Raw genomic sequence first — 16,756 nt, 5'->3', positions numbered from 1 at the left:
AAAAAAGAATTATACATACCATACCCCTTACCCCTCCCTTTCATTGATCACCAGCATTCCAAACTAAATTTATTTTAACATTTGTTCCCCCTATTATTTATTTTTATTCCATATGTTCTACTCGTCTGTTGACAAGGTAGATAAAAGGAGCATCAGACACAAGGTTTTCACAATCACACAGTTATATTGTGAAAACTATATCATTATACAATCATCTTCAAGAAACATGGTTACTGGAACCAGCTCTACATTTTCAGGCAGTTTCCTCCAGCCTCTCCATTACATCTTGAGTAACAAGGTGATATCTATTTAAGGCATAAGAATAACTTCCAGGATAACCTCTCAACTCTGTTTGGAATCTCTCAGCCATTGAAACTTTGTCTCATTTCACTCTTCCCCCTTTTGGTTGAGAAGGTTTTCTCAATCCCTTGATGCTGAGTCTCAGCTCATTCTATCTCCTGCCCTCCCCACCTGCCTTACTCTTTGCCTCATTCTAGGATTTCTGTCCAACATTGCCAGGAAGGTCCACCTTTGGGAGTCAGAACACGTCTCATTTTTTAGTAGGGTTTGCAGCTGAGTTACTTGCAGCTATTTGAGTGCTCTCCCCCACGTCATCCTCACCGTGTTACTCCTACAACCATCAGTGTCAGCAGACACACCCAAGCACAGGCAGCTCACCTTCCAAGCCGTAATTCCCAAGACTTCGAATATTTGTAGTAGGAGGAAGAAGCCTGCTGATTCCAAATCTGGCTGTGTAGATGGCAGCCCAGTGGAAAAAGCAATCCTGGTAGGAGTGCTACACTCAACCTTTTGGCTTTAGTAATAAATTGCAAAGCATGGGGCTCCTCACATCCTTCATCTCATTAACGCTTATGAGAGCTTTGCAGGGTAGATGAAACTAATATCCCTACCTGACAGTTGGGGAAACGAGGTGCAAAGAGGCTGAGTATTGGGGGGCCACTACTTCCCACTCCTGAGGTTCCCTCCACGTGGAAGGAACTGTCAGTGTCAAGCGAGGCCCGCAGCAGTCAGGTGAACTTGCACCACCCCCTTTCTTTCACCCTGGGTGGCAGCTGTTTGCACTGCACCCTCCTAGGCAGCTCCCATCAGACGGACAGCCTGGCCTGGCACTACCAGGAGGGACAATGAGTCTCTGTTTTTGGAGGGTTCAGACATCAGGCCCACCTGGGCCTCCAGCCCAGCCATTCTCAGGAGCAGAGGGTCTATCTCCTGCCCTCCCCACCTGCCTTACTCTTTGCCTTGTCATTCTGTGTAGAATTTGATGTTGGAGAGAGGTTCTACCATACCAGACCACCTCAGAGTCCCCAATATTAGGTAACTTGCCCACAGTTGCGCTGATGGCATGTGAGGGGCTTAAGATTTCAGCCCAGGGGCTTAAGATTTGAGCTCCAAAGGGAGCACTTGCCTTTGACCATTTGCATAGACTACTTCTCCGTCTGGTGTGAGGGATTGCAGACTAAGTGAAACCATGTGGGCATTGAGAGAACATTTACAGAGACCAGCAGCGCTGGCTCCATTGGCAAGAATGGGGTAGATTTTGGATTGAGTTGACTTTATAATAAGGTCCATGTTGAAACTTACCTCCTCTTGTTTGCTTCTGAAGCAGACTTGCATGAACGGCCAACGGCTGCCATTTCTAAATCCCAACCCCAGGGGGGAAGGGCTGGAGCGGAGAGAGAGAACCGGAACTTTCTCTACCCTGAACATGGGCTCAGAACCATGGAGCTTTTAGTTTGTGTTTTTGTGTTTTTTTTTTTTTGAGGACTCTTGCAGTGGCTTCTTCTGTGCCATCAACATTGGTTTTGTCATCTTTGTCATACTTCATCTCCTCTTTCGTTTCTATAACTGGTGCTCTTCTAATTTCACAGTAACACAATAGCATTGTACACAAGTGTAAAAGTAAAGCCGGTTACCTCAGACCCCACCTGAGTTAACTAAAATTATCCTTCTGTGTTTTTTTAATCTGCACCTCCCGAGCCTGGTCTTGAGTGATCTACCATTGGTTTGGTTCACAGTTGGAGTCCTAAAATACACAGAGACTGTGACTTCCTCCCAGTGGATTTTCAGGACCATCTTTCCATTCTGTAGAGAAACCAGGACAATCTCTAGGCCAGCAGGAACACTAGGAGTAGGAAGGATTTGTATTGATGGAGTTTTGTGGGGATGTGTCTCACACCTTTCATTTGGTCCTCATTGTTCCATGTAACAGATGAGAAGACTGAGGCTTGGAGCAGCCATGTAACTCTCCCAAGGAAGCTCAACTAAGAAGGGGAAAATCTGGGATTCTGCCAGGTTTCTCAGAACCCACCATTGCTTTGTTGCATCCTGGGGAGCTGTGCAAATGGTTAGGAAGGGAACCAGAAGCCTTGCCTGACCTGCTAACTCTGGTTTTCTAACAGGGATCAAGAGGGACTTCTCATTTTTAGTTGAAGTACAAAAGAATAGGGGCAAAAACTGGCTGCAGGATGGAGTAGGAGATACCTGGTTTGTTGGAATTAAAGAAGAGCTATATGGGTTTTGGTTTGAAATGTTTCTACTGATTCTCAATCAAGAGGGTTGAAGAGTTTGGGAAGGGTCCAGAGAGAAGGAGTGTTTTCAGTGGATGCTTTCGCAATGTTCAATGTCTGATCAGCTCTCAATTCCCCTTTTGTTCCTTTTTATTTTTCACATGCAAGGACCTTAGAATAGTCCCTGTGATTTCCATCTGGTGACTAGAGAGGATGTTTTAGTTTCCCAGCTGCTAAAATAAATACCACACAATGGGTTGGCTTAGCAAAAGAAATTTATTGGCTTATGGTTTCAGAAACCAGAAGGCACTTTGCTGGCTGGCTTACAACTGTTGGGATTCCTTGGCTTCTTCATCACATGACAACACACATGGCAGCATCTTTTCCTTTCTCTTCCTGATTCTACTGACTTCTAGCTTCTGGCTGGTTCCAGTGGTTTCTCTCTCTGTACGCTTCTCTGTAAGGCTCCTGTAACAGAATTAAGACCCATCCTGATAGGGTTGAGCTACACCTTAACTGAAGTAACCTTATCAAAAGGCCGTATTTGTGGCAGCTTCACACCCACAGATTAGATTAAAAACGCGTTTTTTGGGGCTCATAACACCAAGCTACCACAGAGACCAAAGGACTTCTTGTATCAGCTTATGTCTAAGAAGTCATCTCAATTTTTTTTTTGGGGGGGGGGGTTGCATGGTCTGGGAATCCAACCCAGATCTCCTGCATGGAAGGCAGGCATTCTAGCCACTGAACTACCTCAATATTTTTTTATAACTCAGAGGTTGTGGAGTTTTGTCCGAGAAGAGCAAATTTAGTGCTGAGGAAGCTTCACGTTGCTATTGATAAACTGGAGATAACAGGAACAAAGGTCTTAAGAAAACATCAATAGCCCTAGAAGTGTTAATTTAATTCCATTTAGAATGACACCTCTGTAGGCTACGGTCAAATCTGTAGACACTGGGTTTAAGTTAGGTTATAATGCTATGAAAAATGTCACGTCAAAATACAATTGCTATGGTTTCTTTAGCAGCATCTTATTTCACACACAGTAATATATTAGGAATTGCATATAGACCACATTTTTTAAAAACCTGTATGAATATACTAACGGGCATTTAAATGTTCTTGGTGCAAGAATCACATGATATGAATGTGTGGCTGTTATAATTGGTTTCTGATTATTTTTATACAACAACAGTGGAGATACTCAGTGCTCTTTTAAATTTTTTTTTAAATTTTAAGTATATAGAAAATATGTCTGTAAATCAAATTAGCTGATTTCTGCTGAAGGGAAAACAAAGGTGAAGGGATTTCAGGAGTCAAGAGTTGTGTGGGGGTAGAAGCCAAAATGCCAGCAGCTCTGGCCTGTGTAGGGCTCAGGCTTTATCCCTAAACATGGAAGTAAAGAAGTTCTGGAAACTCAGCATAACCTCAAACATAGAATTATTCCTTCTCCCTCTGTGCCCCTTCTGGGGACACTGAATCCCCCCTCAGAAAAAAAAAAATGTTTTTAAAATAAAAACTCCTTAAACCTTCATGTCTTCAAATTGCATTTTAAAAATATGTATGTATATAAACATCTGCATGCCTATGCATCCATAATATGTATGCATCTGTTTTACATAATAGTCAAAATTCATTTGTAGCCACAGGTTGGAGGGGGAAGAGGTGGAAGAGAGAGTTGAACAGGGGGCATCCCAGGGTGGGGTGTACCCTATGATCCACCAGTACTGGGGCTTAGAGGCTGAACATGGACCCCCCCCAGGCAATTTTATTTCCTCCAGAATGTCAAAGTTTTTTCAGTAGACTGGGGTCCCCTCCTTCACCACTTTTGTGTGTGTGTACATAGACATCAAACATTATAATTCAGTGGTCATTTTTAATTTTCTTTTTTTTTGCATGGGCAGGCACTGGGAATCGAACACATGCCTCTGGCATGACAGGTGAGAACTCTGCCTGCTGAGCCACCGTGGCCTGCCCAGTGGTCATTTTTAAAGTAGAAAACAATGTTTAAAAATCCAGTCACCAAACTAGAAGACTTTATACATTATAAAATGTTCTATTTTATTTTCATGGTCTGAGATTTATCTCTCACTCAAGAAAATAGATTTATTTCTAAACGTTTATTATTATATTATATTATTATTTTAATATTATATTATTATTTTGCTGGAAACAGAAGAAAACTTTTATTTTCTTCGACAAAATTGTCCTGGGAGAACAAAACAGATGCTTTTCCAAATTAGAGCATGAGTCTCCTTGAAGTGTCACTATCTGATAATTAGGATATAGTAGCAGCCTTTTAATTTAAATTTGAGAGAAGCCTATTACTAAGATGGTGGTGTTTTGGTTTGCTAAGTACTACCAGAATGCAATCTTAACCAGAGATGGGTTGCTTTTAGAAGGGGAATTTATTAAGTTATGAGTACTAAGGCTATAAAAATGTCCAAACTAAGGCATCCAGATAAAGATACCTTGACTCAAGAAAGGCCGATTTGTGTTTTTGCTTCAACTGCTTCCAGCTTCTGATGCTAGTAGTTTCCTCTCTAAGCATCTGTGGGCCTTCACTTAGCTCTTCCAGGACACAACTCAGGATTCTAGCTTGCTCAGTATCTTGTGGGAAGGCACATTGCAATGTCTGCTCTCTCTGTTGGCTCTACAAGCATCTCCATATGTCTACGTCTCTGTGAGCTCTGAAGCTTGCTTTATCCAAACATGTCTTCCTTTTAAAGGACTCTAGTAACTGCCATCTTGGATGGGTGGAGTCACATCTCCATCTAATCAAATGGCCCCATCCACAATTGGGTATGCCACATCTCCATGAAACAATCCAATCAAAGATTTTCACCCTACAATATTGAACCAGGTTTGAAGGACATGGCTTTCCTAGTGTACACAACACTTTGAGACCAGCACAGTGGTTTTGCCCCATTTTGCCAGAGATGGGTTGCTTTTAGAAGGGGAATTTATTAAGTTATGAGTTCTAAGGCTATAAAAATGTCCAAACTAAGGCATCCAGAGAAAGATACCTTGACTCAAGAAAGGCCGATTTTGCCACATGGTTCATCTGAGTTGGTTCTGCTATCATTGTTATTTACATCTTCTTCATCATCTTCGTTATCATCATCCAAGGCCTCCTCTTAAGCTACCACCTTCTGGTTCTGCTGTCTTTTAGAAGGGGTTCTGCTTTTAGAAGGGGAATTTATTTTGGTTTGCTAAGTACTACCAGAGAGCCAGGGACCTCAGCTGTACCAGGGAGCCAGGGACCTCAGCTACCTGTTACTTCAACAACAGTCCCTGGGAAAGGTTGATGTCACCTGGGGTCTCAGAGGATACCCACTCACTTTTTTTTATTAACTCAACTTTTTATTTCAGAATAATTTTAGATTTACAGAAAAGCCACAGACATAATACAGAGTCCCTGGATATCCCTCATCCAGTCTCATTATTGTTCATATCTTATATCATCAGAATACTGTTGTCAAAACCAAGAGACTGACCTTGGGGCATCACTATTACCTGATCCCCATGCCTTGTTTGGGGTTCACCGGTTTCCCCATGCATACCTTCCATATTAGTTTGCTAAAGCTGCCAGAATGCAAATACCAGAAATAAAGTGACTTTTGTAAAGGGAATTTATTATGTTACAAATTTACAGTTCTAAAGCCAAAAAAATGTCCAAACTAAGGCATCCAGGAAAATATACCTTGACTCATGAAAGGCTGATGTCTGTCACATGGGAAGGCATGTGGCTGGCATCTGCAGGTTCTTGTTCCCAGGTTCATTGCTTCCAGCTTCTGATGCCAGTGATTTCCTCTCTAAGTGTCAGTGAGACTTTACTTAGCTCCTCCGGGACACAACTCTGGGTTCTGGCTTGCTTAGCATCTCGTGGGAAGGGCATGGCGATGTCTGCTGGGCTCTGCCATGTGTAGGCATCTGTTCTTTCTCTGTCAGGACTCCAAGCATCTCCAAACATCCGTGTCTTTGTCAGCTCTGAAGCCAACTGTTCTCTAAGCATCTGCATCTGAGGTTTCTCCAAAATGTTTCACCTTTTAAAGGACTCCAGTAAGCTAGTCAAGACCCGCCCTGAATGGGTGGAGTCACATCTCCATCTAATCACAGGTCACACCCACAACTGGGTGTGTCACATCTCCATGGAAACAGTCCAATCAAACTTTCCCACCCCAAACAACAGGTTGGCCCCACAAGATTGGATCAGAATTAAAACTGACTTTTCTGGAGTACATAATAGTTTCAAACAGGCACACCTTCTTTTTTTGGTCCCAGATCCAGTCCTGGCACCATCGTGGCATCCAGTCCTTGCATCTCCCCATCTCCTCTGAGCTCTGGCAGTTCCTCCATCTTCCCTTATTTCTCATGACCTTGATGGTGTTAGGGAGCACTGTCCACCCAGCCCTTTTCCTTTTCTCACTCATCAGTCAGGAGGTTCTGAGTGGCCATGCCCCATGGCAGGAGAGTTTTAAGCGGGGCCAGTGGCTGGATTGGGACATCTCCACTTGCACCCAGCCATGGAGATGTCCAGAGCTGAGGCATTTCCTCTGTTGATTTCCCTTGGTATTAAATTAACAGGCCCACACCAGGACCACACCACATAACCTTATTCTCACATGTACAACCCTTTCAAAATGGCTTTCTGAACCAGTTTGAGACTCCCAAGAAACACAGACTCATGACTTTAGAGTCACCTACTTCCCTTTGAGCCAAAACGTCTTTCCATCCTGTTCAATACCCTTAGCTCTGGTGACTGTTGACTATGACGCAAAACATGTACATAGATACACAGACTCATGGACAGGTAGGTGTACGTTCATGCATGTATACTGTTCTGCTAACTGCCAGGATGTGATATGCCAGAAACAGAACAGCTTTTAAAAGGGAATATGTATTAAGTTGCAAGTTTATAGTTCTAAGGCCATGAAAATGTCCCAATTTAAGCAAGTCTATAAAGATGTTCAAATTAAGGCACCAATAAGAGGTTACTTTCACTCAAGAAAGGCTGATGAAGTTCAGGATTTCTCTCTCAGCTGGACATGGCGACATCCGCTAGCTTTCTCTCCCGGCTTCTTGTTTCATGAAGCTCCCCCCAGGTGCATTTTCTTTCTTCATCTCCAAAGGTCTCTCGCTGCGTGGACTCTCACGGATCTCGTGGCCCTCTCCAAAATGTTTCCTCTTTTAAAGGAGTCAGGTGAACTAATTAAGACCTACCTGGAATGGGTGGAGCCACACCTCCCTCGAATCAAAGGTTAATACCCACAATTGGGTGTGTCATAGCTCCTTGGAGATAATCTAATCAAGTCCCACCCTACAGTGCTGAATAGGGATTAAAAGAATGGCTGACTCCACAAGATGGATCAGGATTAAAACATGGCTTTTCTAGGGCACATCATCCTTTCAAAAGGGCACTTACATATTTTTATCTATCACATGCTCAAGTTGTAGTATTAGAAAAAGAAGAGTAGCTACAACCATCTTAAGTTGTGTGCAGCAGCATGAAGAAGCTTCTCAGCTGGCGGTTCTCCACGTCTCCAAGTCATGAGTGGTGTGGACTGGATGGAGATACTCTAAGAACAGAGAACTGCTTGTTTTGATTTGCCCAGGGCCTAATTAAAACCTCTGTAACCTAGAATATCATCATTAAGTTCCATACTTAGGCAAAAGTGCAGTGCATCTCCACAATTTGATTATTTGTGTGTATCTTGCCAGGTTCCAATAAAAGGACCCACGTGGGAAATTTATACAGACGGCATCTCTTGGCTCTCGGTCAGGCACTGGAGGGAAATTCTAACTCAAGTTAGCATCTCTGAGACCTCATTTTCTATCCTTAAAGCATAGACGCCTGCCCCTGGCTTAAAGGAAAAACCATCCCCTTTACATGGTATCTGAATCTGGGAAATGGGCTGGTCCTTGTTGTCCCCTGCCCGGGGTCTTCCTCTGCACCATCTGAAAGGGTCATCTGCTTCTATTCCCTTTCAGAGCTAGAGAAGGAACTTTCCAGAAGGCCCAAGAAAGTCTGCATTGTGAAGGTGGTGGGGACCAGGAACCTGTGGAAAAACATTGTGGTCCTGTGTGTGAACTCGTGAGTGACGAGAGGAGGGGGTGCATGGGCTGGAGGTGGGGGTGGACAGGAAGGTACTGGACACTGCTTCTCATGTTTCATACTGGTAGAGGGGAGAGGTTTCCTGGGAGAAGAATTAAATACACTATTGCAACAAGAGTACGAGATGCCCACAAAGGGACAGTCCCATGTCCCCGGCTGTTTCTGAACACAACACAGCTGGTATCCAGGCCCTGGCAGGAGGGCGCTGATCCACGCTCACAGTATTGACACCCTCCCCTTACCTAGACCCCTCCTGGCAGCAGAAACCCTGGCCATTCCTGCTCTCTGCTTGCATTTGGGCCTCAGAGGATGCCTTTGGGGAAGGATGACTTCTCCTTTTAGAGTCCCAGAGAAGTGCTGGGTTTTGTCCAAGCTTGCTGTCAGCCTGCCCCCCATCCAGCAGCAGGAGCCACCTCCAACCCTAGGGGTGGAGTAGACATCCCCTTGCTTCCAGGTGGTTCCTCCATAGCTCCAAGGAGGTTCTAGACACTAGAACACAGCACCCCTGCACCTCCTTGTGGCTGCCTCCACCAGCCATGGACAGATGGCTCTATTTCTCTCAGGCTGCTGCCATCATGGGCTACTGGGGTGTGCATGCCCCATCCCCACCTCGGCCACAAACACACTCTTGACCTCACCAGCCCCAGTCACCCAACCACCTTGGGGTCTCCAGCTCATTACCCGGCTTCCATGCCCTATCCTCCTTCCCTGTTCTCCGAGAGCCCCCACCCCGACAATCCTTCTCACTGACTCTTCCAGTCCAGGGCCCCTGCCATGCCCTCCCCGTCTTGCATCTCCTACATTTCCTCCCTCCCCACCTAGCGTTCCCGCTCCATCACTTAACCACTCACTGCACCCACCCTCCATCCCATGCCCCACTAAACTCCATTGCAGCAGCCTGGCAGGATATACACTTGAGGTGTGCTGGACATGTGGTAGGTGTGCTGGGCACAGGCTGGACATGTGCTGGGCGTTTGATGGGTGTAAAACTAGATGTGTGCTGGGCACGTGCTATACCTCTACACCATACCATTGGAAGTAGCTGGAAAAAACCCTTCTGTGCTGACTGTCCTCACTTTAAAGCCATGGCCAACAGTACCCAGCCTGGCGTCATTGCTCCTGTCAGTCCACCCTCCAAACAATGATTGCATGCCTTCTGTTTCCTCCAACGGCCAGTGCTCCCAGTGTCCCCCTCCTGCTCCTACTAATGGTCTTGCTTCAAGGTCCATTGAGCAAGCTGGACCCATCAGACAGGCACTCCCTCGTCTCCGCTTCACCAAATCCACCAACTCTGTGACCAGGATCCTCTCTCTCCCTTCTCTCCAATTGCAATGACCAGCTGTCCCTGTTCCCCATCCTGGGCCCCAGTACCCCATTTCCTCTTGCACCTGCACCTCCCCTCCCTTTCATCATTAGTTTCTCTCTCCAGAATCTGTCTTTTCAGTACATAAGCATAGCAGAACCTTGCTGAGTTGCTGCCTGCAGCTGCTGCGCCTCCTCACACTCGTGCCTGTCCTCAGGCCAGGCTGGCCAGGTTTCCAGTGTCACCACATGCCCAACCCAGCCTCCAGCATGTCACATGGGCCCTCCCACTGTCAAGCCCAGCAGTCCGTGTTCTGCCCACGCTTTGTCAATTGATCGTCAGCACTGCTGGTCACCAGTGACACTGCCTCCATTGGGGAATGCTCTCCCCTCCGAATCTTCGTGCTGTCACCTCTCCTGGTGTTCCTCCTGCCTCCGCACCTTTCCTCCTTTCCACATGTCAGAGCCTTTAAAGCATCGATCTAAGCCCTCAACTCTGTCCACTGAAACACGGGATGCTGAATAGGCAACTTATAATTAACATGACCAAAATGGAACATTCCGTGGTCCCCTCCCTGCCTGCGGTTCCAGCCTCCACACACCCCTACAGACGGCCCCGCTCCCCCCAACAGCTCTCCTCTGATCCAAGCCTGGCACTGCCTCCACCCAACTGCCCAAAGCAAGTCTCAGGGGCACCTTGCCTTCTGCCCCACCTCGGTGGTGCCGTTTTGCCTCTAGAACACGTGGTGGCAGGAGCCCTCAGTGCCTTCCTGTAGATGGAGCAAAGCTCACCCCTTCCAGGCCCTCCTTTCACAGGGCAACCAGCTGCCCCTTCAGGAAGCTGCTCAGGCGTTGGTGCTGCAGCTATGCTCTAGCCCCCCTGAAGCCCCAAGGGCAGTGGTGACATGGCCCACCAGAATTTGGCTCCTGCCAGCTTTCCCAATTTCTCTCCCACCCAGTGCAAACCCCGGTCCACTTCCGGTTGTCTCGCATGCCGGGTCCACGTGCAGGGGCGCTGCTGAAGGAAAGGTCTCTGCTCCTAGCTCACCTCTCTGCTCAAGCCATGGGGTAGGGGTGGGGATAGGGGGCGCTCCCGACAGCTCTTTGACATCTTCCCTTTGCGTTCCTCCCTGCGATGCCTTAGTTTATGGGAGCCAGGGCACCGTGCTCCCTGCTGAGGGGCTCCCCAGAGGGCGGCGGGGTGCCGCGGGTCCTGCCCTTCCGGCTCACGCGGGTGCCTCCGCGTAGGCTGACGGGGTTCGGCATCCACCACTGCTTCGCCAGGAGCATGATGGGCCACGAGGTGAAGGTGCCGCTGCTGGAGAACTTCTATGCCGACTACTACACCACGGCCGGCATTGCCCTGGCCTCCTGCCTGGCCATGTGCGTGGTGGTCAGGTTCCTGGGCCGCAGGGGCGGCCTGTTGCTCTTCATGATCCTCACCGCCCTAGCCTCGCTGCTGCAGCTCGGGCTGCTCAACCGTGAGTGGCGGCGGGGGTGGGGGTGGGGGGTGGCGAGCTGTTCAATTGTGAGTGGGGGAGGGGAGGAGGGGGCTGCTCAACTGTGAGTGGGGGAGGGGAGGGGAGGGGGTTGCTCAACTGTGAGCAGGCAAGGGTGGGTGCAGGATGGAGAGGGTTGCAGGAAGGGGGTCAGGGGTCTGGGAACAGGATGTGGAGTGCTGGAAGAGGACATGGGGTACAGGAAGGGATGGGACTGCATGCAGGATGGGGAAGGGTGCAGGGCGGGGCACTGGTGGAGAGAGGAGGCTTCTACCACCGAAGTGTTCTAAGAGGCTCCAGGGAAAGTAAAACTTTAGAAAAAGTATTAGGTTGCCTGAAAATAGAGTCATTATTCCAAAACCAGCAGCTCAGAAGGAAACCCTTTGGGAAGGACCAATCTTTAATGACAATGTCTGTGAACATCCTGAGCCTTCCCTCCCCTCTGCCCTGCAGATCCATGCAGCGTCTTTCCCACCTCCATGTATCCATGTGGGGCCTGTGCTGCTCCATTATTCCAGAGGAGACTTGCATTACTTGGCAGCCCATTCCTAGGTGATGCATCACATGACAAAGAACAAAGGATGTGTTTCTTTCATGTGAAATTAAAGGGGTAGGCAAATCCGTTAGACACCGCACTGCTTTTAGTAGACGCTCCCAAACTCATTAGGATTTCTCAGTAAAGGGAAAAGCCTTTAAAACAGAGCTATAGGATCCATCTGATCATTCTAACTGCAGCAGGCAAGCCCAGTACAGTTCCTGGTGAGCAAATGCCTGCCTCCCAGAGTGTGGGAAACCCCACAGCATCTCTGGTGGTGGGGAAGGGGTACCTGGGGCTGGTCCATGAATGGGCCAAGCCCCCACGCCTTCTCCTCACCCCTAGGCATGGCTCCTGAGACAGGCTCAGCATGCTGGACTCAGAATGGGGCCACTTCTTTACTAGACAAATGGAGCTGCTGTTTTAGACTCTCCGGTTGTCCACTTGCACAATAGATCGAAGCTGCTAAGAAAACAAAAAACTTTGTAGTGTTTCGGGTTTTTGAGTCATCTGAGGTGCAGAAATCAGTGTCCAGAACAGAAGGGACAAAAGGAAAACCAAAACCTCATGCAAATTGATTCATAGAAGAGCTAGTTTCCAACACGGGAGCAAATTTTCCGACTTATGTGAGTCGGTGCGTACGGCATATCACGCAAACTCAGCTGTCACAAAGCGCCCACTGGATGGGGGTGTACTTCGTCTTATTCCCTTGTTCCTGGTGGCGGGCAAGGACAGGTCCGTGTCTGCTCCTTGCCCTCAGGGTCCCCCTGCAGAGCTCACCTGGCTTGGGGAAACACGGCCAGGTACCTCCACCTCAGGTGACATGGAGACACCCTGGTGGCCTGTGAGCAGGAATGCCTCAGGAGCTTCATGGATGTGGCAAGGTGCCACGAGGAGCAGGGCTTGGAGCACAAAGGAGCCCCCTGACCGGGGCCCCCACCCCAGCTTTGCGGCTCTCTCTGGAGCACAGACCAGCGGTGACTGGAATAATTTTCACACGATACAGTTCACCCTTTGGTTTGAGGTTAGAGAGATGGGCTGGGGTCCCTATCCTAAAGGACGTACCCCCGTCTGCACCCCCCAGGTCAGCCAGGATTTGGAGTTTGGGGTTTGTTTGTTTTACCTTAAACTTTTTATTTTGAAATCATTTTAAACGTACAGGACAGTTGCAAAAAATAATACAAACCCCAGAGAATGCCAACACAAACACCCCTCCCCCAAATACCCAGACCCACCAGCTTGAACATTTTGCCACATCTGTTGTTCCATTCTATCTGTGCATCTGTCTGCCCATCCATCTATTTGCTTATCTATTTTCTCAACATGTGAGAGCAGGTTGTAAACACCACGCTCCTTGAACACTCCATAGTTCCGTGTCCACTTCTGAAGAAAAGGGATATCCTCTCAGGTAAAGGCCAGGGGCTCTTTCAGCCATTGTGTGGTCCAACCCCCCTGAGGTTTCCCAGTGGCTCCTGAGCGGTCCAGACCTGGGGGTGCAGCCAGCCCTCCTCGAGGATGAGGAGGGGCATTTAAACACACCCCTGGGAAACGGCAGTGATTTTGGACCTGATGTGCTCTCTTCTCTCCTTCCCTGCTTTTTCTCTTCCTGTCTATGTGGGTGCATTCGTTTCCGCGGATCCAGTGATTGGAAAATACAGCCAGCATCCAGACTCAGGTAAGCCCCCGAGCGGGTGGGCCATACCCTTCCTTACCCTTTTATGACATTCACATGGGTATTTTCATAAAGATTCATGGACTGTGGTTTCCTTTTCCTCTCTCTTTCCACCTCCTTCCTCTCCAAGAGATGCAGCTGAAGTTGGCCGTAGGTTGGACACTATAAGCATACATTTGTATTCTCTGCTCCCCTTTGCCTATAGAAAGAGCTGCTCCTTCTCCCCACTGCAGTCCCGCTTGGCGTGCACCCCCACCCCTTCCCCTGGCACCAATGGCCAGCAAGCCCTGGGACTGTCGCCAGCACTGTCTGTCCTACAGACAGAGCCTGAGCGAGGTCCGAAAGCTCTCCATGCTGTCAGGGGAAGCTGCTACCCCGACCCCCTTTTAAGTCACGCAAGCTCACGGCTCTGGGTCCTTGGTTCTGCTGGTCACTCCCGCCTGGCCTGATCCCTGCAGCGCCTCTAGAACGAGGGCCTCGGGGCCTGCACTCGCCATCCAACCTTGGGAGGGAACTGAGCTGCACCCCAAACACGTGAACCCCAGCAGCATGCCAATGTGCAAACTACGTCCTGCCTGCGCTGCGAGTTCAGGCTCGGGTGCTACTTCCAAGAGCAGTTTCCCTCCAGGCCCAAAACCCTTCTGTTCTCTGCTTGGGTTCTCCGAGCTTCTGTTCTCTTCAGTCGACACTGCTTGCAGGGCCTTGTGCCATGTGTCAGGCTACTCGAACTTGGGACCAGAGTCAAACAGTGTTGGGCTGTTCGAACCTCAAGGGCAGAGATTCTCTGGGGAGAGTATGTTGCTTGATCATGGGGGAGCCCTCTACCCTCCCTTCCTGCCCGGGCTGGCACTTAGCCTAAGGAATTTTGGCAGCAGGCGGTACGACAGCCAGGTACACAGGCTGACAAAGAATTCTCGGGTACCCAGCAAAGTTTTCTGACCTCCCAGGCCCTGCGGTGCTAGGTAGTCTTTCAAGGGAGCCTAGTGCCCCGTCTGTGCCACCAAGACGGGAGGAGAGAGGAGACAAGGCCAGGCCATCCTCCCCACCACGCACCCTCTGCTCGGCCTTGCCCTCCCTTTCCCGCTTCTTATCCTTCCCCTTCCCACCTCCTTCATACCCTCACCCCTTCTTCTGACTCTCCGCCCCTCCCCCCGCCCCACCCCCCCAGGGATGAGTGACAGCGTCAAGGACAAATTCTCCATCACATTTTCCATCGTGGGCATGTTCGCCTCCCACGCCGTGGGGAGCCTCAGCGTTTTCTTCTGCGCGGAAATCACCCCGACTGTGATCAGGTGAGTGCTAGAAGACGCGCCTTCAGCCATGCTTTTCTTGTACTTAGTACTTAGTACTGGTCTCCGGGTCCTCAGCCAGACTTTCTGTGTGGCCCAGCCCTTGCTGATCAGCCTACCTCACCTGGGAGGTCAAGGTGCACCCAGGTGGTGGCCTTTGCCCCAAGCCAAATGAGAACGTGACCCGGGACCCCCAGGAGCAGAAGCCCGTCAGGGCCTGGGAGCCACAGCTGCGACTGGAGACGGGGGAGATGCAGAGGTCCCTATGCCCGGACTTCCCCTGAAATCACCCACCGTGAACTGTTCTAAGAGACTGCAGTCAAAAATGCATATGTCTATTTCAAAATTTTAAAACGCAGGAGAAAAGACCTTAGTTTTTGTTGGCCTGAGATGCTAAGGTCACTAATCCAAAGGTAAGCCTCATAGAGAGGAAGTGCCATGAGTGATGAGCATTCAATTTATTTGCCTGATATTTGTACCAAGAACCCAGCACGTCGGCGGGACTAGCGCACACCTGACCTGTCCGGGGTTTGTCAGGATGTCACGTTATCCACCTGTGCTTCAGTTTTAGTTTGTAAAGTGAGGTTTAATCCCTCTGGAGCTGTCTCTGGAAATGGCATGTGGGTGCTACAAACCATCGAATGCTATTAAGAGTATAAAAAGGTATGGCTAAACTGAACCTCACAGCATTTCCGTCGTAGTTACTGTCGTGACTTCCCAAGGACCTTGTTTTGGTTTACACCACACTGAACTTATTTTATGAGGATACCACTAGCATTTCTAATGGCTGTGATTTTTAAATATATATATATATAAATCGTGATTTCAGACAGTTCTGGGCTGTGAAATAAAGCCCAGAAACCAGCCTGATGACATCCACCACGCTTATTTTCCCACACGGAGAGTCAGGTTCAGGCAATCACAGTTCAAAGTAGGGTGTATACAGACTCATTCCTTTCGCCTGCTGGCGCCAGGGAGGGCCTGGGGAGCCAGCTGGAGGCCCAGGGCCTGCCTTCCTCGCCACATTTCCAGGAGTCACGCTGACAACGGACTTTGCACGTGACCTCGCTTTGATTCATCCTTTCAGATTTTTACAAAACATGCCAAGCCTGAAGGCTACTCAGTGCCTGTAAGAAAATCCCAAGGAATTGTGTATTTGAGAAAAAAAGCAATTTAGTGCAAAGTAAGCCCTTCTGTTCCTACCTTTTGTGTAAGCTGAAGTGAAGAGACAGGTCAGGAGTTTATTTCATGCTGGTTATTGCAAAATACCTCAGGTATTTCATGCTGAGCCATGGCAAAATACGATTTGGTTCCGAGTCGTCGTCTTCACCTAGTTAAATTTCCTTCCTCTATTCTATAAAAGAACGCAGCAAAGGTGTGTCTTGTGAGAGAGCAGAAGTCGAGAGGAGCTCTTTGAGGGGTGGTTTCTGGAGTGTCCTGCAGCCTTGCCTTGATGACCTGTGTCTCTGTAGGTGGGGGCGGGAGGAAGTGCTTTCCCCTGGTAAGGGAAGTCTATGGCCTCGTAATGCATTGTTCCATTTTACTTAGCTGCAATGAAGGAAATGGGGCATCCCTTTCCTCTTTGATGCAAACCTGGAAAACTAATTTGGGGATAGAAATTCAATAAATATGTTCAGAGATCCAGCTTGCCGAGATGACAGACTTGAAAGAGAAATCTTTGCCCCTTGGTGGTGTTTCGTGCTTGCAGAGGATGAAAGGGAATTAAGTACAAAAGGGGTCTCCTGACCTTCTGGATTTCTTGCACTGTTGCTGGCGAATCCCCTGTCTCCCTGCCCTGCCCCCCCACCTCCCCAGC

The 16,756-nt window shown here is 48.6% G+C and overlaps 1 protein-coding gene across 2 annotated transcripts in view; it reads left to right on the top strand.

The window, feature by feature from the left end:
• Positions 1 to 16,756, top strand: part of SLC22A23 (solute carrier family 22 member 23) — a 227,978-nt gene that overhangs the window by 200,268 nt on the left and 10,954 nt on the right. The window contains exons 6-9 of one of the 2 annotated variants that reach the window (XM_077143888.1): positions 8,520 to 8,622; positions 11,194 to 11,426; positions 13,622 to 13,654; positions 14,820 to 14,943. In XM_077143888.1, the coding sequence (XP_077000003.1) occupies positions 8,520 to 8,622; positions 11,194 to 11,426; positions 13,622 to 13,654; positions 14,820 to 14,943 (493 nt within the window). Of the gene's footprint in view, positions 1 to 8,519; positions 8,623 to 11,193; positions 11,427 to 13,621; positions 13,655 to 14,819; positions 14,944 to 16,756 lie in introns of those variants that run through there. The other variant, XR_013168803.1, reaches the window with a different exon arrangement.

This window comes from Tamandua tetradactyla, chromosome 25 (genome assembly GCF_023851605.1).
Source record: "Tamandua tetradactyla isolate mTamTet1 chromosome 25, mTamTet1.pri, whole genome shotgun sequence".
Taxonomy (NCBI): Eukaryota; Metazoa; Chordata; class Mammalia; order Pilosa; family Myrmecophagidae; genus Tamandua; species Tamandua tetradactyla.
Note: the sequence above shows the minus strand (reverse complement) of the source record. Positions and strands in the feature narration are given on the sequence as shown.